Source organism: Centroberyx gerrardi, chromosome 5 (assembly GCF_048128805.1).
Source record: "Centroberyx gerrardi isolate f3 chromosome 5, fCenGer3.hap1.cur.20231027, whole genome shotgun sequence".
Lineage (NCBI taxonomy): Eukaryota > Metazoa > Chordata > Actinopteri > Beryciformes > Berycidae > Centroberyx > Centroberyx gerrardi.
The window spans coordinates 26,462,099-26,486,141 of record NC_136001.1 but is presented as its reverse complement, the minus strand read 5'-3'; the positions used below and the strand labels follow the sequence as shown (position 1 = coordinate 26,486,141).

General features: G+C 47.2%; 1 protein-coding gene across 9 annotated transcripts in view; it reads right to left on the bottom strand.

Annotated features, from left to right (window-relative positions):
- magi1b (membrane associated guanylate kinase, WW and PDZ domain containing 1b) overlaps nucleotides 1–24,043 on the bottom strand; it is a 145,837-nt gene that overhangs the window by 22,357 nt on the left and 99,437 nt on the right. For 3 of the 9 annotated variants that reach the window (XM_078283351.1, XM_078283355.1, XM_078283358.1), the window contains exons 8-15: nucleotides 20,960–21,017; nucleotides 19,171–19,304; nucleotides 17,734–17,853; nucleotides 14,666–14,851; nucleotides 13,803–14,459; nucleotides 4,221–4,252; nucleotides 3,636–3,680; nucleotides 1,270–1,516 (exon numbers count right to left, since the gene is read on the bottom strand). In XM_078283351.1, the coding sequence (XP_078139477.1) occupies nucleotides 1,270–1,516; nucleotides 3,636–3,680; nucleotides 4,221–4,252; nucleotides 13,803–14,459; nucleotides 14,666–14,851; nucleotides 17,734–17,853; nucleotides 19,171–19,304; nucleotides 20,960–21,017 (1,479 nt within the window). The remainder of the gene's footprint in view (nucleotides 1–1,269; nucleotides 1,517–3,635; nucleotides 3,681–4,220; nucleotides 4,253–13,802; nucleotides 14,460–14,665; nucleotides 14,852–17,733; nucleotides 17,854–19,170; nucleotides 19,305–20,959; nucleotides 21,018–24,043) is intronic. The other 6 variants (XM_078283356.1, XM_078283359.1, XM_078283353.1 and 3 more) reach the window with 5 other exon arrangements.

The following is a 24,043-nucleotide window of genomic DNA, read 5'->3' as shown; positions in this document are numbered from 1 at the left end:
AGCTAAAAACCTTGAAATACAGCTCACAAAGACATAGTTTACATTTTAAAAATCGCTAACTGTTACTACGAAAAGTCAGACTGTTGTAGTTATTACCAAATCAAATTCAAATGGGAACAAATTCTTCATTACGACGGGGACTATTTTCGGTGCTACGGAACTACTTTCCTGAGATCGCAAAGTGTTTACAGCCAGCTTATTAAGTTGTTTGAGGAAAAAGTCGGCTGGCCCGGTGCATCGTAATGATGAAATATGTTGCCCAGAGCAACGGCATGGCTCTGTGACGTGTTTTTAATCGTTTTTTTAATACAATGAAGTTCTATGGCTGCTGGGACATGGCTTCACTGGGCACCGGCTACATGGACGAGATTGGCTGGCAAAACAAAATCATTGCTGATTTTGTTATTTTCATAGGATTTGTTGACGGTAAGCAATGCATTAAAAAACACCGGCCTTATCCTTTAAATACATGATCAGGCATAAGAATATAAAGGATGACCTGATACAAGGAGAAAACTGGAGTGTTTTATTGATATTGTCAGTGCTTAAATGCTTATCTGGCAAGAACATTTCATATATCATCAAATTATTTTGACGAAGGATACATTGCCAAACTCATAACTGTAACCTATCCAACAGGCATGCGTGATTAAATTGTATTTGCATTTCAATTAAGACGATAATGACAATGAAGTCAAAGCCAACTTTGCAGCTCTAAATGTTCCTGAGATTACATAGAGACACCTCCAATGAATCTAAAACCATATTTCACAATCCTTCTTGATCAAAGAGCTGCTTTAATTTCAAGTTTGAAAAATCACATTAAGTAGGCTTTAATTACCAGTCTACTGAACTATTTCAGAGAAATTAACATCTTCAATAAAACTAGGTATTCTTAGACCCCTGTGTTTTGTGACCCCTTGTTTGAGACTATTTTCATGCTGACAGTGCAGATGCGTATTAGATTCGTTTTGATTGGGTGGTTGACATGAGCACAAGTCTACACTAGTCCTACTCATGAGTCTCAAACAACATCCCCAACATACCAAATGGTGACCACAGCCCTTTCCAGAGGAAACGGGAGCATAAGTAGAGGTTACGTCGCTGTTGTTTTTGTTTTTAGAATACTTACATGCACGAGGGTTATCTCTTATCCCAAATCGCGCTCCCAAACGTGCAGTACCTTTCAGACACACCGTGGGTCGCCACCGAGCCAACCGAGCCCCATGCAGCCCTCATCCAACCGCCACCAAAAATCATTATACTTACGCCTACTTTCATACATGCTCCTGGACTGGGCCCAGATCTTGAAGGGGTCCGGTTTCCTCTGGATGGTCCCGTCTGCGGGGGAGTCCTGGGGCGGCAGGCCCGGCAGGGGCTGGGAGGGGGCCGGGGGAGCGGAGCTCTCACTGAGAGGGGGGGCCAAGGATGGGTGCACGGGCGAGTCGGTGTGGGCGCTCCGGTGGCTGGAAACGCTGTGCTGGGAGCTGTTCTGACTGTCCTTCCTTGACAACTGCTGTTGGAGAAGCGGGATGGGATCGGCAGATCAACATCAATTGACTATTCAAAGACAGTTCTGTCAGCACACCTGTGAACATGGAGGACGATGATGGATGCTGAACTGAAAGCTGACAGACAGGTAGAGACAAAAAAAAAAAAAGAAAAAGAGGATATCGCTCTCTCAGCAGTGGGGAAGACATGAGGAATCTGGGCTGTGGTTAGTGAGAGGGGAGAAACAAGGGGACGAAGACAGAGGAATTTAGAATGAGAGTAAAAAAAGATAAAGGACCGTTGCGTCTTTGGGGGCTCCTTGGAGTAGAGGGAAGCAGATTCTAAAAGAGTGTCTAATCTCAACCAGTGTTGTCAACCAGAAACCCGCTATCTTATGCAACACAAAGAATAATCAAGCTGTTTTATTCAGAGGATTCTTTTAGCAAACAAAGACCTCAATGGTTTCTCATGATTAAGTCATTCGGCTATGTGAGAAAAAAAATGAGGCTCAACTGACGAGGGTTCATTGCCTATTCCTTTTGTTTAACAGAGTGGGATGTATTAACAAGGAACTGCATTCCCTGCTGCATATGGAGAGATGTTCACAGTGCATGATGCACTCGTGGGGGCTTGAAACAAGGGGAGGATTTTACTTGTGAAGCCAGAAATATAAAACTCCTCATAAATCTCAACTGGGCCCTCAAATAACATGGGCACTTAAGCAGCTTCCCAAGGACTCCAGGGATGGGTGCTTGAGCAGGGTAAAGCACATACCATCCAAAGCGCAAGTACAAGTGCACTGACGCAAGTTTAAATCTTGCCCATGACCTTTGTCACAGCGCACGGTCACATCTTTGCTGTCACCTCACACTATCTGCATTGCCAGAAAATATTCTCAAAGAAATCGGCAAAGGGACAGGGTTACGGAAAGAGCAAAAGGAATAAAGACAGATAGTGTAAGACAGTAACAGAAAATGACTGCGGTCCAGGCTCCCAGCGTCACGTGACCACCCCATCCCTCGGATGTGGTGGACAAAAATACACTAGGAAAGGGTGGAGGCAAGCAGCTTGTCTATACTCAAATATCAAAGCGTTTGGCCTTCAAAGAGCAGCCATGTCTTCAATAAATTCAGACTCATTACTCCCTGAATCAGCCTCCCACACCTCTGCAATTCATGTTTATATTCATCATCCTTGTTAGACATAAAAGAGGCTCGACACTTAAGCAAATGTTAAGTCAGAACTGTGGATTCAGTTAAAATGCATACTGTATTAGACGTATCTGTATAATCCTGTTGGGTGCCGTGGTAAAGTAAAAATCAATAGAGTCGTGTAAATTAGTCACAAATGCAGACGTTCAGTTACGTTGAAGTCAGACTCCAAGACTCCTAGTACCACTGTCCACAAAAAAGATTTTTTGGTCACCTCCATTCCATCAAATCAAAATGGCGCTTCCATTAGCAAATGAGGCAGTATTTTTTCTCATTTCTCTCTCAATTTGGTAAAATCCAAATCCCACCCCCCATTTCAAATGAACACAAATCTCTTGAAAATGTACTTGATGGGTCTATTAGATTTGACCTTCTGCAGTCATTCTGTTCTCCATCGGCGCTTCGGGACTGGTCTAATACATTTCTCCTGCTCCAATAACTTATTAAGGAGAGGACAGAGTGGGGGGAGGGAAGGAGGGAAGCTGGGGGAATGAAAACAAATGCTTGCTCCTTCCCCAACCCCAGCCTCAAGCTCAGCCCTGCTTTGCCTACCAATGGCCCAGCCTTCAGCTCACTGCCTCAGTGCATCACAGCATTAGCAGTCAGCCCTGCCTTATCACTTATTACTCATCATCCTCAACCATTAACACCTCCATGAGTAAATCACTATAAGACAGCTGAGCATATTCAAGCATCTTGGTAGTACATAGGCAGCTTCAACACAGCCTCATATCAACAACTCAACACAACCAGTCAGCATGCTCAATCATGCATTAACACAGAGTATCATCAAGCCATCCATCACCTCTATTTTCTAATAAACCAATGCCATTCCCTTCACCATCATAAACAAACCCATCACCATTCCAAATGCACCACCACCAACCCTCACCCCCCAAAAAACTTTCACCCCATCTAAACGGCATCACATACCCTCCTAGTGTAATCTCTGTATGGAGGAGCCAGCTCAAAATCATCCTGCAAAACAGAAATTGGCGATTACATTCAGTCAGACACAGTCAACAGGGTCCCTCCTGTTAATGCAGCAGATATCACAGGACGAGGTCTTTTCTCGGCTATGATCATGCATTCAACTCTCACGCTGCAAGCTTAGCGCCCGGCGCGATGCGATCGTCGGCGCGTTAGCAACCCAGCTCACGGCGGCGCATCAAAGCCCCCCCGTCCCAACCCCCGCCACAGCAGGGGGTGGGGGTTGGGGGGTGGGGGTGGGGAGTTGAGCTACAGGGATCCACCCCCGCACAGCACAGCAAAGCACAGCACAGCATCCCACGTCCACAAACAGACCCACAGCATCAGCCCGAGTCACAGTATACAGAGGGGAGTCAGGGAGAGAGGGGAAAGTGGGAGAGGAAGAGATGGGATGGGAGAAGTGAAGAGGGAGCCAAATACCCCTCTGTTAGGAGATACAGACAAAGAGATGGAGGAGAAGAGAAGATGGAAGGATGGTTGGATAGGAAAGGAGTAAAAGCTAGAGGGAAACGAGGACTTTGTACTTACCAGTTTTGGGCTCTTCTTTGCGGGTGCCACCCCTGTGAAGCCACACAAAGAGAGGGAGAGGAAAAAGAGAGAAGGTTACCAACACATGTATATATTCCACATTCTGCAAAAGGGAAAAAAGGGTAAAGAAAAAAAAAAAGGAAAAAAGAAAACAACAGATAACGAGGACTCCAAAACGATGTCAGAGCGGCGCTCATCTAGCCCTCGCCTCCTCCTTCTTCTCCTCCTCCTCCTCCTCCTCCTCCTCCTCCTCCTCCTCCTCCTCCTTTCCTCTCTTTCCCTGCTTGGCTCCTTTGCGCGCCCATCCACGGCTGGCGTTCGCTGAGAAGGTGGGAGGTGGTGATGGTGGGGGGTGGGGGTGGGGGGTGGGTGTGTGGGGTGGGGGGGGGGGGGGGGGGGGGGGGGGGGGAGAGAGAGAGAGAGAGAGCAGCGCGATCTATCTGCATCACTGCCGCGGCCAGCGCTTGGCTTGACTGGTGCAGCGGAAGAGTGGGGCCAGCCCTCGAGGGCTAACCCGGCGCTCGCTATAGTAGACCCTGGGCTACCCGGCTGCGCGCGCGTGTGTGTGTGTGTGAGGGAGAAAGTGAGAGTTAGAGTAAAGGACAGAATCCTTGAGAGCAAGCAAGCCAGAAAAAAAAAAGACAAAAAAAACCCAAAACAATAAAAAGCAAAAACAGACAGGAGAGGAGAAAGCATGAGGAGAGGCAAGCCGTGCTCTGGAGCTCCTGGCCGTAGCATTACCCATGGAGAAGGAGTCCAAGATACTGAACATTAAATTATAGGCAACCGTCAGTTCCCCTCTTACTGAGACCATCTTCCTGTGTCCGCTGAGCCCCGCGCTCCGCTGTCGAAGGCTCCAGCATCTAGAGGCAGTCGGCGCGTCCTCCCTGTCTCTCCCTTTCCTGCTGCCTTTTCCTTTTTTTCCCTCCTTTCTCTCGCTCTCTCTCTCTCTTTCTCTCTCTCTCTCACCTCGTTGCACCCTCCCCCTCCTCCCTTCCCTTCCCTTCCCTGAGCATCATCACCCTCCCTCCCTTCCTTTCTCTCTCTCTCTCTCTCTCCCCCTCCCACCCCCACATGCTGGTAAACACACACACACACACTCACACACACACACACACACAAAAGCCAGCAGGCTTCTCGCCCTCTCCCGTCATAAATCGAAGTGTGCTTAAGGTATGACAGACGGGGCCCTGCATGAATGAACAGTGACCCGTGCACGCAGAAATATCATTAGAGGCTGCAGCAGCACGCGCGCGCGCACACACACACACACACACACATAAACACACACACACAAATAAGGACTAATGGATGACTAAAATGGAAACATAGCCTAGATCTAGCCAGGACATTCGCCCCCCCAAGCACCACCATACCCCGCTCCCTCCCTCCCTCCCCTCCCTCCCCTCCCCTCCCCTCCCCTCCCCTCCCCTCCCTCGGCACCGCATGAAATAAACAGTCGTATGAAGTTATGGAAATGAGAAAGGGAGAAGGAATGCATGAGAGAAAGAGAAAATGCAAGACTCCTTTTGTGTATTTACCTCTACAATATTTACATCATCAATTGGTGGCAAAAAAAAAAAAAAACAGCATATCAAATGTGTGTGTGTGTGTGTGTGTGTGTGTGTATATGGCATACCTCATATCAAATACAATAGGGCTGTTTAACACATGTAAAGCATATGTGAGACTAGGAAGTGTCTGATCCGCGAAAATGGGCCACTATTGTGTGTCAATCCTTTAGGGAAACTGGAGAGGATAAGATCTTCACACACACGCGCGCAGACACAAGCACACACACACACACACACACACACACACACACGCACCCTCTCGTCCTTCTTTATCTCTCAAACATCTGTGTTCATTCACAACTGACAGCTCCGACTGCACCGCGTCTGCAGCTCTTTTCCTTCTCTCCTCCCTCTTCCCCTCCTTCGCCTCATCTCTCTCCTCTCGCCTTTTCACCGTTTCAATCAATACGGATCTTTCATTTTGGAGCAAATACCCACACCCTGAATCACACACACGCATGCAAACACACACACGCACAGCGAATCCTGGGTATCCTCTCTGCGCTAAGCGTCCTGTCAGTCAGTCGGTCAGAGCGTCAGGTTGACGGTTGATTATCCTCTGTCCGTCCACCACAACTAATCTGGCGCTGCTGTCCATCAATGTCTCTCACCGCGTGCTCTCCTAGCCTTTTGATCAAACGTACAGATACACAAGCATATCAGCGCACACGGACACGGACAGATGAGCACGGGTCAATGCAGGTCTTCAAATAAACATTTTCTTTTCTATCCTGAACAGAAACAGAATCCTGAGGTCTCTATGCTTATGCTCCAAATTGAATGAAAAAAAAAAAAAATCAAATGAATGAAATTAAAAAAAAAAAAAGAAGATCAACCAAACGGCGAGCCCTTGACGACCTAAGTCAATACTTAACAGAGAAAACATGCTCGCACAGGTCAAATACTACATTCTCAACTCAATATTACATGACAGCAGGTTTATGTGTATTTGTGTGTCTGTGTGTGTGTGTGTGTGTGAGAGAGAGTGAGTGCGCATGTGCATGTATGTTGCAAATAGAGCTCCAGAGTATGTTTGAAGCTCCCAGATCAAAAGGTATTGTGGATGTTTTGGCCAACCTCCGGTCCTAATTACACACAGGGGGAGGAAAGAACGATTTTGGACAGGTGGGCGATCTAGTCTGGCCTGCGCCCTGACAGGCTGAGTGAGAGAGCACACCAAATCCTGAGCGCCTCCAGCTCTCAAATAATGGACCACTGCGGGCCCCCCCGGCTCATTTTATGCTGCTTACTAAATCTCAAGATTTGCGGCGGAAGATGTGTTTAACAGTGAATAATAAAGCATTATTCAACCTAAGGGCGCCGCATTTGTATGCTATGTATTTTTTATGTTTAATGATATATCAAAATGTGAAATGGATTCATGTGGATTGCAAATGAAGCCAAATAATGAGGTATCCAGTATATTTGAAAATTGCAGTAAAATGTTTTATTGAGCTTGACAGAGTAACAGTCCTCTTGTTTCACTGCCTGAGGAAAAAGTCCATCAATTCCAGCGAACACAAGTTGATTTGTATTTCTGTGTGTGACAGCCGCACAGCTGGTTAAAATCCGACCCTTGGGTGCATGAGGAGAATGCCGGGTGACTCTTTTCACGAACACAAGGTAGACGCAGGGAAAGAAATAAGAAATGCCATATGTAAATATTGCCACATCCTGTTAGGACCTGTGCACACAAGATGTACTATAAGCCGCTAGAAAAATAAATCCAGCAAAAATCGCCGTCAAAGGATTTAACGTTGGAATTCATTGCATTCTACTATAATGGGTCCAGGTTGACAAGAAGTAATGTAGCCTTGGCTGAACACCGTGTACAGTTTCCTCCAGCAGAGAAGCACTGTTACAGCCAACCTGGCAACACAGCGGTCACTAAACGGAAGCCATTACTGAGCAGATTATGATGTCCGTCCACAGTGTGTGTGTGTGTGTGTATGTTGGAGGATCTGGGCTCAGAGTGATGGCTTCCGACAGGCAGGTCCATCTGTCACCGTGGCGACAGCGCCCGGCGACCGTGGGGAACTGACAGACGGTCTCTAAGCAACGGTTGTTGGGGTGAGCTGCTCTCCTCTGTACAGTGAAGGAGTGAGAGCGTCACTCTCAGCTGTGTACACTACCAGCCTGGACGTGACCACCATGCATAGCACAGCTTTATTTTGCTCCCCGTGTGTGTGTGTGTGTGTGTGTGTGTGTGTGTGTGTGCGCGCGCGCACGTGCATGTTAAGGGTGAAAATAAGGGTGAAATTAAGTGTGACAGAGGTGCATGCTAATGTGACTTATGAGAATGAAAAGGTGACCAGGGACAGACCTGACGCGTACACACACATACACCTGAGGAAACAAAAATGCATACACACACACACACACACACACAGAATGGTACATGTTACTTTCTCTTTCAAAGATGGCCATGGTGCCTTATTATCTAGAAGAGAAATGGAAATTGTGAGCAATTCCCCCCCCCCACACCCCCGTGTCGTGCCTTCTGTGGCATTTAGAGAAGCAGGGGTGACCCCCCCCCCCCCACCACCACCTCCACCACCACCACTACCACCACCACCATCACCACAAGCACACACACACACACACCCAGAGGAAACCCCAGTACAGATTATCTGCAGAGCATTGTCATGGAAACAAAGGATAGTGCGATGGCAGAGATTTACGACTCGCCCAACGGCCATGGAGTTGTGAAGACATGGGGGATGAGGTGAGAGAGGGAGGGAGGGAGGGAGGGAGGGGGGCGGCCGCGGAGGGGGAGAGGGAGAGCGTCTCACCTTGTCCCTGTGCAACAAGCGGTGACTCACAAGCAAAAGCCTACAGCAGCCACAAGTCAGCGGAGGTGAAAGGTAGGCGCCTGGCGGGCAGGCCGTTCCCTCATCATTGCTTTTCTGGACTGCAATGCCGTTCGTTATGGTGCCACTCCAACGTGCAGTCAGCAGAATTTTTAATGCAAAGTGTGCAAAAATACCACGCTTCCTGCCCATACACTGAATTGATTCCCCGCTTTGGTCCGTGCAGGGACCCATCATCTGCGTTTATCACTTTCTCGATGGGTGGCTGGTGGATTTCCGTGTGCGTGTGTGTACATACTGTATGTGTGCAAGGCGGTCTGCATTGTATATATGAATGAGTATGTCCGTAAGTGCCAGTTTGTTTATGTGTGCGTGAGTACACATAAGTGTGTTGTGCCCATCAATGAGTGTCCTCAAAGAACACCGATCCACGGAGTGCATTTTGACAGGAGGCATTTATAAGCTGTCGGCACGCGTGCCCACCATTATGCCAATAAGTGCTGTCTAGTCTGGCAATGATCCACTTTGCGTTTTTTCCCTCTGTAAGCCGCACGTCCGGGAAGAAAAAAAAGGTTGTCTGTCTGCAAGGGTGCAATAAATCACTTTCAAACTGCACTTAAAGACAAGGGGTGGAAAAACACAAACACACATACCACCAAGAGAAAATATTTCCTATTGTGTTATAACACTAATGGGTGTGGATGCTTTGCTAGATGAAAATGCACCTAAATAGTTTTGCCAAGTGACAACGGCCACTTTGAGGATAATCTGAAGTCTGGGACATGTCTTTGGAGCTTTGGCTGTTTGTTGTTTTGAAGGAGATAAGGAAAGCAACAGCCCGGCGGAGGGGTTCATAGAATACATTGACATTTGCTAGATGGTTTAACACCTCTTGGCTGTGTTTGTCCCTCAACCTGCCATTCCTCCTTCCGCCGGCTATGTGGGAGAAGAGAAAAGGTCCGATCCCGCGTTCTGAGAAAAGAGGAGTGCAAAGGCTGATCGCCCGGCAGGGACGAATGTGTCACTGGTGATTGATGACTCATGAATGGGGAGAGAGAGAGCGAGAGAGAGCGAAAGGAGGGGGAGAAAGAGGTAGAGAGAGGGCAAAAGAGAAAGATGCGCACAGCAACATGAGGGTTTCTGCACCACTCTTTCATCATCCCTCTCTGATCCTCTGACATCCCTCCATCCACCTCTCTCTTGCTCTCCCTCCCTCCACTGCGGCTAACTATCCTTCCGCTTTCTGCACATGGCCAAAAGCAATTGCTGCAGCCAAGTGCAGATTACCTTGCATTCATTGCAGCACCTGCCCGGCCTTACAAACAGGTGAAACCCACAGTTGAATGCGGCTCTACATCCAAGCAGAAATAAATGGGCTTTTTTTTCCTATGGCTGACTAATGACATGAGCTATCGGGCTATTGAGACGCTGTGTTTCGGGTATTGTACGACGAAAGTACTTTTTGCTGATGAAAGGCAGTACAACAGATGTGTGCGTCCCGGCGGACCCCGTGGCATTTACACCTTTTCAAAGGGAGCAGGGGAGAGGAAATTAGCGTCTATGCTACGGCAAGCCGTCCGGGGCCAAAATGAATTATGTCAGCGCATCGGTGGGGGCAGGAGGAGACAGGCAGGGGAAAATGAGCACATTAGAGCTGTGTAATTAGACAAATGAAGGAACGATGCATCGCGAAACGCAGCCCTGATTGAAGTCGTAAATCATGCCCCTGCGCTTATAGGTGGTAACGTTTGAGAGTGCGAAGCGGCTCGATTCTCAAAAACCACCGTCTCTTGTGTGTAACCTCTTAAACACTGTCAATACCCAAATGTCAACACTTTGAACTGTAGGTGGTTCTTAATATCTGTGTATGGTATTAACCGGACCAAAACAGGAGACAAAGACAATGCTTAGCCAGTGCAGCTTGCTCAAAGAACGGAGATGGAACGGAAAACTCTTGTGAGATCCAGTGAGTTCTAATGAGATTCACGCTGTCAGGTTTTCACACTGCGATCCATGGATCATCTCAACTTCTCCCCCAACAGTGGTAAGGGATTGAATATGCTCTGGGTGGTGCGGAATAAAAGCACACACATACACACACACACACACACACACACACACTCATGCTTAGAGGCTGACGTGCATGCATGCTCACACACTGCGAGAGAGAGAGAGAGAGAGAGAGAGAGAGAGAGAGAGGGGTGAGGGGCACACTGCTGCGCGTAGCCGGCTTAATGAGTGTGTATGTACGTGCACGGGTCCCCCAGGGATTGGCTCCTATCTTCATGTGGGCGCGAGCGGGTGTAAATCTACATACTGGCAGTGGGGGATAGAGGCGGGGGGGGGGTGGGGTGGGGGGGGGGGGGGTGGGGGGGGGATTCTCACCAATTAAGAGTGTACCAGGGTCTCTCTGGCTGGAATCTATAATTGGACGCGTGACTCTGTGTGTGTGTGTTTGAGACCAAATGAGTGTGAGTGTGTGAGTGTGTGAGTGTGTGTGTGTGTGCGTCCGCACGCACGAGCAGTGTTTGCTCAGTGTAGATGTTCTTGATGGATGGACGGAAGGAGAGAGCAAGAGGGAAAGAGAGCACAAGAGAGAGAAAGATGTGTGTGTGTGTGTGTGTATGATAAGCAAAGCTGACATCAGGACCCCAATTAGAGGCCAATGTGCCTTGCTGCTACTGGTAGAGAGAGCAGGAGTGAGAGTAGTGAAGACTAAGAGAGAGGAGAAAGTAATTAAGGCGGCATGTATAGAGCCTAGTTCTCTATAGGGGGGTGTCTCCATCTTTATCTGCTGGTGTGTGTGACTGCGAGTGGGTGCGTATGACACATGTATGATGAGTGAGCGTGGCATTGACTTGTGACAAGGTGTGCGACACATACAGATTGGCCATTCGCCACGGGGAATCCGTAGGAGGGGAAATGTATGCTGAAGTCAACAGGAGGACAAAATATTATGCTTACACACACAGACACACACCGACACTGCATGTCCATAAAGCTCAGACTGAGCCAAGGCATTCTTGGAAATACATACATCAAATTTTATGTAACCAGAAGGATCAGCTAAGAATAAGTTCTTGTTGACTACCATGTCACATTACTTAGGGTAGCTGAAACAATTGTATTTGCCCATATTGTACCAGACTGTACTGTCCACTAGATCTGGATCAAATCATTCTAAGCGGTGGTTTTAATCTGCATTAAGTACCAGATGGGCAGGGCTTACTACATCAAGACAATCCAGCGTCAGGTAAATTGTCAACCACGGAAAAGTGTGTTAAATTGGCTTTCATATTTATTTCCTGTGTTTGTCTCAGCTTACTGGCACTCACTGTATTATCCCTAAGTAGGCTAAATACCAAGTCAATTACCATACTCAATATGCACCATCAGAATCCATACCTTGCTATTTTACCTCAGTCTCATTCCTTTTATCCAAGTCATAAGTCTGTCTTTGGCTATCAAAGCCAGTCACTGGGTTTACAAAAGCCCTGCTAAACTGCCTTCTGTTTTATTGACAACCCATTAAGACCTTGGCCATTATGGGGTTGTAGCGCTTTATGGGCTTGTGTACACTAGCGCTACGAAAAAATGTTCCTCATTAATAAAGCCAGGGAGAGGGGAGTGGAGCGGTTTGGTGTGTGTGTGTTTGAAGTGTGTGGTGTGTGCGTGTCAGGAAGGGAGACAAAGACACCGACAGAGAAAAGGTAAGACAGAGTGAGACAGACAAAGTGACAGAAAAAGAGACTGAGATAGTAATAGAGAGACACAGAGACACACATGTAGAGAAAAAGAGAGAAAGAAAGAGGGGGAGAGAGAGAGACTCAAAGCGAGACTACAATGCAACTTTCGTCTGACCAATTTCCCTTGCCAGTTCTGAGCACTTAACCCTACAGAAGAGATAAAATGCACGCACTCACACACGCAAACACACACACACACACAAACCTTTCAGTTCCTTGAATTAATAAGCCACAACGCAAGCTATGGCCGGTCTGACAGAGAAAATGGTCCAATTACTTGTATCACACTGCGTTTAGAGCTTTGGAGGTCTTTGAGACTCAGTCTTGGGAGGATTGGAGGGAAAAAAGACCAAAATTCAATCATTTCAGTTTTATCCTCCATGCGCGCTTGCCGTCTTTCCATTTAGTGCTTTTGTGCGACGGTGATTTTCAATCACAAGCCTTGACAAAAGCCGGGTTGGCACATTATGAATGGCAGCATTCACAGGCCGGTGCACTGTGTGCACAATTGCCATTTATAAACCCGACATGGTAGACATGTATGTTAACAGCAACATGTCACATACGTCAGCTCACACCACAGCCAAATATCCCGGTGTGTTAATAAAAGGCAGGCCTGCACACACTGGTGGCATGTTTAAACCACCCAGTCTTTAGCTGAGAATACACTTAGTCCATACTAAACTAGACATATTCACAACCAGCAAACACAGCAGGGAGAGACAGACAGAAACACAGGAGAGTGCACAGCGAGAACTCAAGCAGAAAGAATGAGAGAAATAGAGAGCCAGAGACACAAAGAGAGATAGAGCAAACGAGAGAGAGAGAGAGAGAGAGAGAGAGAGAGAGAGAGAGACTCTCAATATTCACCAGACTCTCTGACCTGAAACACCAACCCCACCTGAGTTTCTCTCTTCTCTTCTCTCACTTCCCTTCTTTTCATTGTCCCTCTGTCTCCCCTTTTAACTTTTCCTTCTCTCTGTCTCTTTTCCTATTCAAGCCGGCTCCCATGGTCTGACTGCCAATACAATCCAGTCTTAACATTCTCACAACTCTCCTCACTCTCTTGCTAGTTCACTTTCAGCCACTTCTTCAAATGTCATTTCGACTCTCTTTGTGATTCCTTGGCCCCTTCCCTACCGTAATTATCCCTCTGTTTTGCTTTCCGTGCAGCCTATTTTGTAAGAATAAATAAATATAAAGTCAATAAACAAAAAAACAAAAATTCTATGAGCAAGAACAATCTATCTCCTTTTCTCGGTAGCATCAAACAGCTTGAAGACAAAGGCTTGGTTTGCTTTGTAGTATTTCAACATTTGCACACATAAATCATGAATTACCATGTAACTTGATACCTGCTTCCTCCATCTTTCTCATCTGCACTTATTTTCAGTTACATTACAAATTACAAAGCCATCGACATTCGTGCATACATAAGGAGCGTTCACTCACCTCTCTGCACCAGCATGGTGACCTCGCTACCTTTGGGACACTTGCTGAGCAGGTCCACCACCTGGTTGTGAGACATGCTCTGGACATTTCTCTTGTTCACCTCCACGATGATGTCGCCCTCCTTGAGGCCACGGCAGCGCGGGTAGTCTACGATCTGCTTCACTCTCTGACCTCCACCTCCGGGACTGTCGGCGATGGTGAACCCGAAGCCCTTGTCTCCTTTCTCCATGTGCACAGTGATGAGCTCCGGCTGGGTGGCGATGGACGAGGCCAGGGTGACGACGTCGCTGGGGTAGCCGTGCTGGGAGGAGGTGTCGGAGGCCGCCTCGGCCGAGGGGCTGTGGGGTCGGGGGAGGCCGTTGATAGGCGGCCCGCCGTTGGCCGAGCCGTTGTTGTTCTGGCTGCCGTGGCTGGACGGCGAGTCATAGCTGTTGGAGGCCTCCTGGCCGTTTACGATGATGGGCTCTTTGTTGTCGAGGATGGCCACCGAGGTCACTAGGCTGGTGTTGGGGTCGTCAGGGTCGAAAGGCAGTGGGTAGCCACGGCACAGCTCCAAGTTGACCATGGAGCCAATATGGATTGACTGGAAGATCTTCACAACCTGGGCGTGGGTGTAGCCTAGCACGCATGTGTCGTTGACGCTCACGATCACATCACCTTAGAGGTGGAAGAGAAGGAGTTAGCTTGATTTTGTAATGTAAAGTGTTCTTCTGTCAAGATAAACTCAATTGAAATGAGTTAGACCCATTGTTAGAATCAATTCCAGCATTCCACAAATCAAACAACTAAGCAATAGTAAACAGAAGCATTCCTTCTTTGAAACTCTTCATAAATAGAGTTGGGTGTGTAACTAAAACTCCAACCTGTCTCCATCTTGCCATCGAGGGCAGCAGGCCCGTCTAGGACCAGGCTTTTGATCTGCAGGAACTCGTCTGGCTCGTCGCCCCCCACCACGGTGAAACCGAAACCTCGGCGACTCTTCTTCAGCTTGGTATTGATGAAAGTCCCTTTCAGCTCGGCTGGGTTCCGTGTGAAGAAAGGCTTCCCTCCTAGACACACACAAACACGGATAAATCTAAGTTTCTTACACACTAATGTAACAACACACACTGAAGTAAGCTGCTTTGGGCCCTGTTTGTATGTCACCTTAGTTGCTAAAACTGTTCTGGGTGGGGTGATATGATACATCTGGGCTTCAATGAAATGCTCTTGCTCATTGGTGTGAAAAGGGTACTGAGCAAACACATTAACACAAACACTAATCATTAATCTACCAACACAATTAACCTCTATTCTCGTTGAAGCTCTGACCAGTGCTGGCACAGTGCGGCCAAGCAAAGCGACTGTAATGACTATTGGCCACGGTTCAGTAATCACCCAGTGGGGTGTGTTTTGGTCTGATGGCACAACATGAGTCAAAACGGGACGATTATAATCAATGGATTAATTAGGTTAAGAGGGATTCGGAGAGGCAAGTGAGGTTGTATGTGGTAGAAAATGGGGGTAATCCCCATCCCAGCCAGGGTTTAATCTCCATCCCAAACACCCCCCTGTGCCATCTCCCCCAGGCATCCGGCTCTGCTAGCCACAATGGAGTGCTTCGATTTTGGGCGGGGCACAGATCGAACATGGGTCTAGTGTTGTGGAGAGAGGCGGTATCTGGCAACTACAGTTCATGCAGACATTTCTGTCATTGTATGTGGTATTATGGGTTGAAAGACTGGTTGTATATGAGGAAGCATAGTTAAAAAAACACTGTTAAAAGGGAAAAGGAGCCCGCACAGGGCAGCAAACTGCAAAAACAGGACATTAGGAGGCAAGATAGTCATTTAAAGTATACAATCTAAGCTTCTTAATGTCCTTTTTTGCAGCTTGATGCTCTAACTGGCTAGTGTGCGGGCTCCTTTTCCATTTTGATGGTGCTTTGTATATGAGGAAGCAAAGGTTTTAGGAGTCTGCTGATTGTATTTAGACCAAGAGAGCTACCGGACTTTTGAGGAATGACGTTGCAATGCAGTGTGCATGTGGGGGATGGGGAGGCCAAGTATGCAAGTGGTTTAGCAAATTCCCACTCTTACAGCCCCAGTTAGTTTACTACCAGATAATACTAATCTTGTGTGGAAAACATATTTGCATGACAGAGGGTTTTGTCGCTACTGAAAGCGTAACCTCAACTGCCGACAAGTCATCTCTATGACTTTAGATTGGCAGAGAGGGTTTGTAACACAGAGAAAGCTCAGTGGAATGCATTTCTTCAGATATGATAACTGCTCTCTGCCTCCTTCCCTCCCTCTTTGTTCTGTGACCGTACGCACAGAGGAAATAAACAGGATGGAGTGAATCATTATCTGGCATTATGAATGAAACAAAGAGAGATATGAGATGCAATGAATCAAAATAGAGTGAGGTATTCACTGTCTTTAGAATGTGAGGGAGGGGGATGAACACTTTTGAATACAGGGAGAGGCGCACTAAGCACTAGTTTAGTCTATTAATAGATGACGCACGATCCAGAAACTCGGAGAAAAACAGTTATTAAAATGATGTAAGACGAAGCAGCGTGACACTGACACAATTTACAGCACAAGCGGAGAGGAAGATATTAGCAGAGAGAAAGGATGGAGTGAAAGAGTTTATGGAGATGGAGATGGAAAGAGAGGGTGGACATTAAGGAGAAAGGACCACAGGGGAAATAGTGCTGAGTGACCTACGTCCACGTTAAGTTATGGCAGCGCTACAGCTTATGCATTCAATGAAAAATGCATTACCCTTGGAGTCGGGCGGTGTCCTTGTGTTTGTGGAGTTTCGCGGCGTGTGTGTGTTTGTGTGTACCGCCTTTGAATCGCATTTTTCAGAACACAAGAGATGCAACAAAACTGTGAGCAGCGACGGTGGCTTTGTCCACAAGGGATCCAGGGATGTAAGAACAGACCAGGAAGCAGGAGAGACATGAAAGCAGGGAATGAGATAAAGAGATTTCAAATGAAGCCTTTCTCTAGAGGAATGTCAAGGCCTAGGACAGTACAGACAGGGAGAGAGGGAAGGGAAGAGAGGGAAGAGAGGGAAGAGAGGGAAGGGAGGGTGGGTAGGGGGGGACAGAAAGACAGACAGAACCAACAACTGAACCAAACCAGAGAGCGCAGTGAGAAACAAGACAAAAGCCAGCGAGGCAGTGAATGTGAGGCGTAAAACAAAGAGATCGACAGGGTGAAAAGGGAGAAGACGACCGACAGAGCGGCAAGGGAGAGAGAGAGAGAGAGAGAGAGAGAGAGAGAGAGAGACAGGGTGAGGCAGTTAATTCTCTAGCATGGCTGTGCTAATTAGACAAGCTGCTAGTGGGCGGCTGGTATAGAGGGACCTGGCAACCAGAGAAAGATGACACACGACACGGCTAGTCACTCCATTACTCAACCATTCATATTCTATCTGCCTGTCGGTGTGTCTGTATGTGTGTGTGCTGCTTAATTTTGGGCAAATCAGAATATTAAATCTAGCAAAACGGACAATATGAGTAAGGTTAGATGAGAATCGACATTTGAACACAGTAAACACCATGACACTTATATATGGAAAGAAACTTAGCTTCGCAGACTCGTATTCGGTGCGCCTTCATGAAAATACAAACACTGCCTCAAGCGCTCTTTTGGAAAAACAAAGTCTACATACCAAATGAGTTGAATTTTATTTTACTTATTAAGATTATATGATGAAACTTATACAGAGAGCAGCTTTACAGTGTCAATTCACAATTGGCGCTCCATCATGAAAACCCGAACATGGCCTCAGGTGCTGGCTCGGGAAAACAAACTTCATGCCGTATTTTGTTTTACTTATAATAAGTCGCTCTGGGTAAGGCGGACTAAAAATGTGGATGTAATATGTGATCCTGTTTTTAGGAGGTTTCAGACTATAGCCCGAGATGAGGACTTACGTTTTTGTCCCATGGCGTTGGGCACTGGGGGTCCGGTCTGAGGGTCTCTGTAGGTCTCCTGGTGATTGGCAGCGTAGCTGGCCAGCGGGGCCCCTGCCAACGTCGCGTCCTCGATCCATTCTGCAACAGCAAGGGGCACAAAAACTCTAGATGGGGTCTAGACAGGTGCACAGTTGCCCTACTTCCTGTGGAGCCACAATAGGGAGCGGAGGAAACTAGGGCTGAGGGCTCTGGCACAAAATGGCCTACTGCGCTGTGTGTTTGGGACACAGCTGCTTTGCTACCTGTGGAGCTACAGTGAGTGGTGAGGAAACTAGGGCTGAAAATTCTCTGTGAAAATGACACATTTCCAGGTATGGGGTCTGCCTGATAAACAGTCACACCATTCCCCACTGAGCCACAATGGATGGTTGTAAACTCTTGACTACCCATGGATCGTATGACATCCTCCATGTTGCTTTTAACACATTTTTATATCTCACTACCGAGTGACAGGCTGTGAGACTGTGTGTACCCACAGGTCGGACAGGTCGCACATCCTCCATGAAGCCTTTAACACAGTTTCACATGTCCTGATTGAACCACAATGGAGGCCTGTGAAAATAGAGCGCCCCACTTCTCCACAATGGCTGACGTCTTTGATTAATCACCTCGTGGCGGCCTCGCGCTACGGATTAGACCACAACCTTCATTAAAATTCTTAACATTGAGATAGAATCAATGCAGGAGTAAAAAAAAACTCCTCGAAGGTATTGAGTTTTTGGGGAAGAGATTGAGCTTTCGGGAGGGAGAAAAGTCAGCAGGTAATCGAGTCCAAGAACGATTTCTGCTGAATGAGCAGAAGGTGGTGTGCGATAGGAGAGTTCCCATGTGGGCTGGCCTGCATTAAAATTAATCTCTCTGCGGGACGTCCTGCAGATGGATAGAGGTTAAGACAGGAAACAGGAGCAACTTAAGGTAACCGGCTGGTTGGGTTTTGGCCATTGTGTGAGCTAAACTAAAAAAAACAAAAAGTCTTCTCCAGGGTATGCTATCACAGGATCATTTTTAGTAGTACTTACTGCCATTCTTAAGTGAGACATATTAGAAAGGAGATTCTCTGTAGCAATCAGACCATTCAAAGTCGAAGGCAAACTTACCTGTCTTTTCCCCTTGAAAAAGAGAGTTCACTTTATTAGTATCCAAAAGCGACACAGAAAACTGAAATTAACTTCAAAAGGGCTGCATGTGTACAGCCGCAAATAATAGGTATGCCTTTATGGAGGGTCACTTAGCAAATCATAAGGCAGTAGCAGGCAACATCAAGTAGTAGCCATAGTCGGTACATAGACAGACACAATCACACGCGCGCACACAGGCATGTACACAGACGAGTCAGTCACGCACATGAATAGAAAGAAAGGAAATGACGCCCGCGGCGGGGGCTTGTGAACGAACCTCGGATGTAGCGCTCACCTTCAGGTGGCTGCTGGCTTTGGGGCTGAGGCTGCTGAGGCTGCTGCTGTTCCAGCTGCCTGCGCCTCTTAGCCTCCAGCACGGGATTCTCATACTGGGTCTTCCTGTTGATATGACTGGGGGGGGTGGAAGGAGGGATGGGCATCCGGAGGGGCGGATGGAGGTTTGGGTAGAAGGAATGAAGGAAGGATGGAAGGAAGGAAGGAAGGAAGGGAGGAAGGAGGGACAGAAAAGGAATAGAAATAGAAAACAGGGTGGATGATGGAGGACAGAAGTAAATATCAGCGGGGGAGTGGAGGTGATAGTGGATGAGGTGAAAGTGGGAGAGAGGCAGAAAGGAGAGGAAGATTGGAGTGGCGATGTAGAAATATAAATGTGGTGGAGGAATGGAAGGAAAACAATGTGTGTGTGTGTGTGTGTGTGTGTGTGTGTGTGGCGGGGGGGTGTGAAGGTGAAAAAAGGAAGGCAGGAAGGAGGGGAACGAAACCGATTGAGAAAGAAGAAGAAGGGACGGGTGAAAGGTGAGACGGAGTGAACAAGTGACAAAAAAACGGGATGAAATAAGAGATCAATTTTTAAAAAAACAAAAGCGATGAGGGTGGGTGCGCGGAGCAAGCAGATTGGGCAGAAGAGGAAGAGAATGAAATAATAGGAGGGTGGGGGGGGGGGAAGGTTGACAGATAAAAAGGAAAAGATATATGAAGGGAGGCGACGGCGAGGTGGGAACGTACGGGGGGGGGAGGGAGGGAGAGCGGAGCGGAGCGGGGGAAATGAAGCAACAAGAGAGGGAGAAAAGTGGGGGAGAGTGAAGATAGAGAAGACAGAGGAGGGGATAAGGTAATAGGAGAGAGAGATAGGGTAAGGAGAGGGAGGGGAGTCAGGGGGAAGACATGGCGATAAGCTTTGATTAATACAGCAGGCGGACACGCTTTAAGGTGGTGCAATACACACGCATCCATCCATACTCTCACACACACACACACACACACACACACACACCCCTCCTCCCCGACACATGCACAAAAACAATCACGCAAGCCACCAAATGACACCAAATGAATGGCAGCGCAACGGCGGCTTAAATCACTCCACTTCAGAGAATGAGACTAGAAGCGTCTTTCGCATTATGTGGCGACCCAGGAGGGCGTCCTAATAACCCAACAGCACCGAGAAATTACACCTCAAAACACCACGGAAGCACGCAGCCACATTATGCAGTAAATATGAGGGGAACAGTGAATAATGTATATTGAGAAAAAAAAAAAATATTGCCAAGACAAAGAGGGGGGGAAAAAAAAAAATAGAAATGCCGATGCCCTGAGCCCCCGAGGTGCTGCTTTGAACAACATCAAAAAACGCATGAAACATATTCGTATTAATGCTGAAGCCCAGGGGCCCCCGCACAAGATGAGATGCACGCACATGCGGCGCACACACACACACACACACACACACACACGTACACACACCGCATGTGTTTCCAAATGGTAATAACACAAACAAAATGCCCTACATTCTTCCAAAACGCTAAAAGACCAAAAATAGCTGGAGCGAAAAGCCGGCTGCGTTGCGCTTGATGACGCCTTACAGTAGAAGTGTACATACGTTCACGCTGCTCCTATTTACAGTAAGGTCAAGAGTTGCATCTGCTCGAGTGAAAATGTTAGTGAGTATTCCTATCTGTAGGCAAGAAGAAAACTTACTGTGCGCTTGCATATGCGTGTGCATGCGTGCTCCTAGGTGTGTTTGTGTGCTTACATATGTCACTTACTCAACATAGTAGACCCCATACACCGGATCGTCTATTTTCTCCCATCCTGCCGGCAGTTCTAAAAGAGGAAAAAGAGACAGAGAGAGACAGACAGAGGGAGAGAGAGAGAGAGACTGTGAAGTTGCTGGAGGTCATGTATTGAGCCGTAGGAGGCAAGGCCAGTAGAGACCTTTTCCCTCCCCATTGTGACTGCCTGTCAGTCAGTCTCCAGGGCCAGAGTGACTCAACGGCTTCACAGGCTGTCTGGCTCCCTTGCACCCTTGCACCCCCCCCCCCCCCCCTTCTTCTCACACTGCTGACATTTCCACACATCAGATAAGAGCAGAGCAGAGCAAGACCCCCCAGGCAGAGAAGGGTGGATAGATGGACGGATGGATGGACAGAGGGATGGAAGGAGGTGGTGGGAAGAAGGAGTGACAAAGGGGATAGGGAGAGAGAAGGCAAGAGGGCGGGAGGGAAGAAGGTATGGGAAGGAGGGAGGGATGGAAGCAGGAAGGGAGAGAAGGAGGGATCATCCAGGCTTTGGAGCCAGAATGAGAAAAAAAACACACACACACACTTGGTTGTAAAGGGAGAGAAACACAGTGCGGATCAGGAGTGGAGTCTGAAAGCTTGAGTCTGACGATGTGTAGTGGGAAAAAAAACAAGAAAAATCTTTGATGCTTTTTTTTTTTTTTTTTTTTTTCCTTACATCCTCAACAGAGGGTCTAAAGAATATAACAAGAGATGGACATTTCTAATTATTTTGACGGTGAAATGACTGAAAAGATAACCGTCCTTGCTTGGCTGAACACAATGGAACTGAGCGGTAGTGGCTCAGCTAGGGTTCGTGTCCTTCAATTTTTGCGTCAATGCCTGTGTTTTTGTGTGAAGATTTTGCGGACTTGACTTTCACCTGTGCCAGCTCCTGCAACACCGGCTACGATCGTGCCTTGTGATGTGATTGAAAAACCGTTGTGGCATTGAAAGCAATTGTTTACCCACAGCAACACAAACATGCGTGTTCACAGAAAAAAAAAAAACTTGCACAGAAAAACTCCACTGAAACCAAATCCAACGTAATCAACGCTGATGAGGACAAGATATGCATATTACTGGGCCCACTTCAACGGCATGTAATTGCCTGATAGTGCAATCTTGCTGCATTTCTACAGTGTTTGCCAGGAAGGGGGATGCCATTATCTCCAACAGAGCCATCTGATTTATTTCTACAGTCTGATTACAGTGGCATTGATTATTGGCTGGCCTCCATGCAGAGAATGTCAGAGGCTTCTAATTGGCTACAAACACAGATTGTCCAATAATCCTCTCCTGTGAGGTATCAGTTTTGCATATCTTTACCCTCAGCCAATTACGCCTCGCCCTGTATGCTAGCAGATGCTAATTACAATCATCAACCTTGGAGAGCCTCCCTCTGCTTTCTAATGATGAAGAGAGCCCTTGGTTGGAGTGGAGTCAGCAGCAGATGCAATAAAAAGCAGGATGGAGTTGTTAAAATTCTACTGTGTACATGCTGCACGCCAGTATAGCCTACTGCATTTTGCCATCAGGGTTGGCAGAAAATGTTAGCCATGGATTTTAAGCGCAAATGGTTTGGAGTAATGCAAATGTGAATCTGCAATCAGGGTCAACAGAAGGTTTGATAGTTGTGTAGTAATTGTAAGCAACGTGTGTTGCCGGTACGCCATATTTTCTACACCTGCTAAATGCAGCTAATATAAGGAGCATATGGTCTTAAAAGGGGCTGCAGGGTTATAGCATTAGTGTTGTTGTACAGTGTTCACCCACAAAACAGGCGTGGTGCATTATCATTCAGATGTTGTGAACTGGAACGTTAAATGGAATGCAGTCCCGCCTCGCCTCGCGCAAAATTCTAATCACCCACTTGATTTCACACTGCACTAGTTCCGCTCCTGAAGGAGCACCTCTGTGTGTGTGTGTGTGTGTGTGTGTGTAAAAGAGAGAAAGAGAGATGGAAAGAGAGAGAGAGAGAGAGAGAGAGAGAGAGAGGCATCTCAACAATGTACCTTTCTGTGAGCGGAAGCGCAGACAGAGAAAGAGCGAGCGAAATCTGGCACTCATCAAAAGGTGTTTTCCATTCACCCTGTCTCTCTGCACCTCCATCCCACCTTCCCCCACATGCATACTGTGAACTCAAGGGGGACTCATGGGTGACAAATTGCCTATTTAACTGTTTGCATCTCATTCTCTTGCTATAGCGCTGTATTTGATTTTTCCTGAGCAAGCTTGGGCTACTGACAGGGACTTGGTCTCTATGTGTGCTGTGTTTCTACATGTGTGTGTGTGTGTGTGCTGTGTTTCTACATGTGTGTGTGTGTGCTGCCGTTCATGAAATGCTTGAGTTTGTTCTTCCGCAGAGAGCTGAGGTAATTGCCTTTCTTTTTTGTCCACCTGTATTGGATTGTGTTGATCGATAGTTATTGATCGTGTTCACCCAATCGGGGGCTGTCATTTGGACAGGGGACGCGTCTGATTCGGTGTTTATGCCATGGCAGCTGTTTAAGATGCTAAACACTGGTCCAGGAGCTGCTAACAAGACTGAAGCCCACTAAATCATGGTTTAGCCTTCCCAGAGTGCAACGATTTCTTATCACTGGATAGGTGGCAGTCAGCATTGACTTAAAACATGACTTAAAAATTGACCATCACCTTTGTCGCATGTTGTGTCAGTTCTCTCTCCCATCTTTCTTGTCACTCTCTATTGTGTGCTACCTACTGAAGCTGAAGTGTCTAACAGCAAATATATATGTGGATGAGCTTTGGACATCATTTATCAAGAAGCAATAATCTTTTGGAAGCCACCATTGAGATATGCACTCAAAGGCAATGTAATTACAAATTGTATAGTAATGATAGGAGTATACTTGCCATGTGTATATAATGTTGTAATTCCGCTTTTGGCCCTGCATGTCAATGTATTTTTCAGGTCATTTCAAAACATGCATCATGTTCATCATCAGGGCCCAGCACAACAATTAATCAAATACCTCCTCTAATGTAATATGACATCATTCATTACCAGTGCATGAAAGCACAGGCCGCAGTCTCCAGACACTATTTATC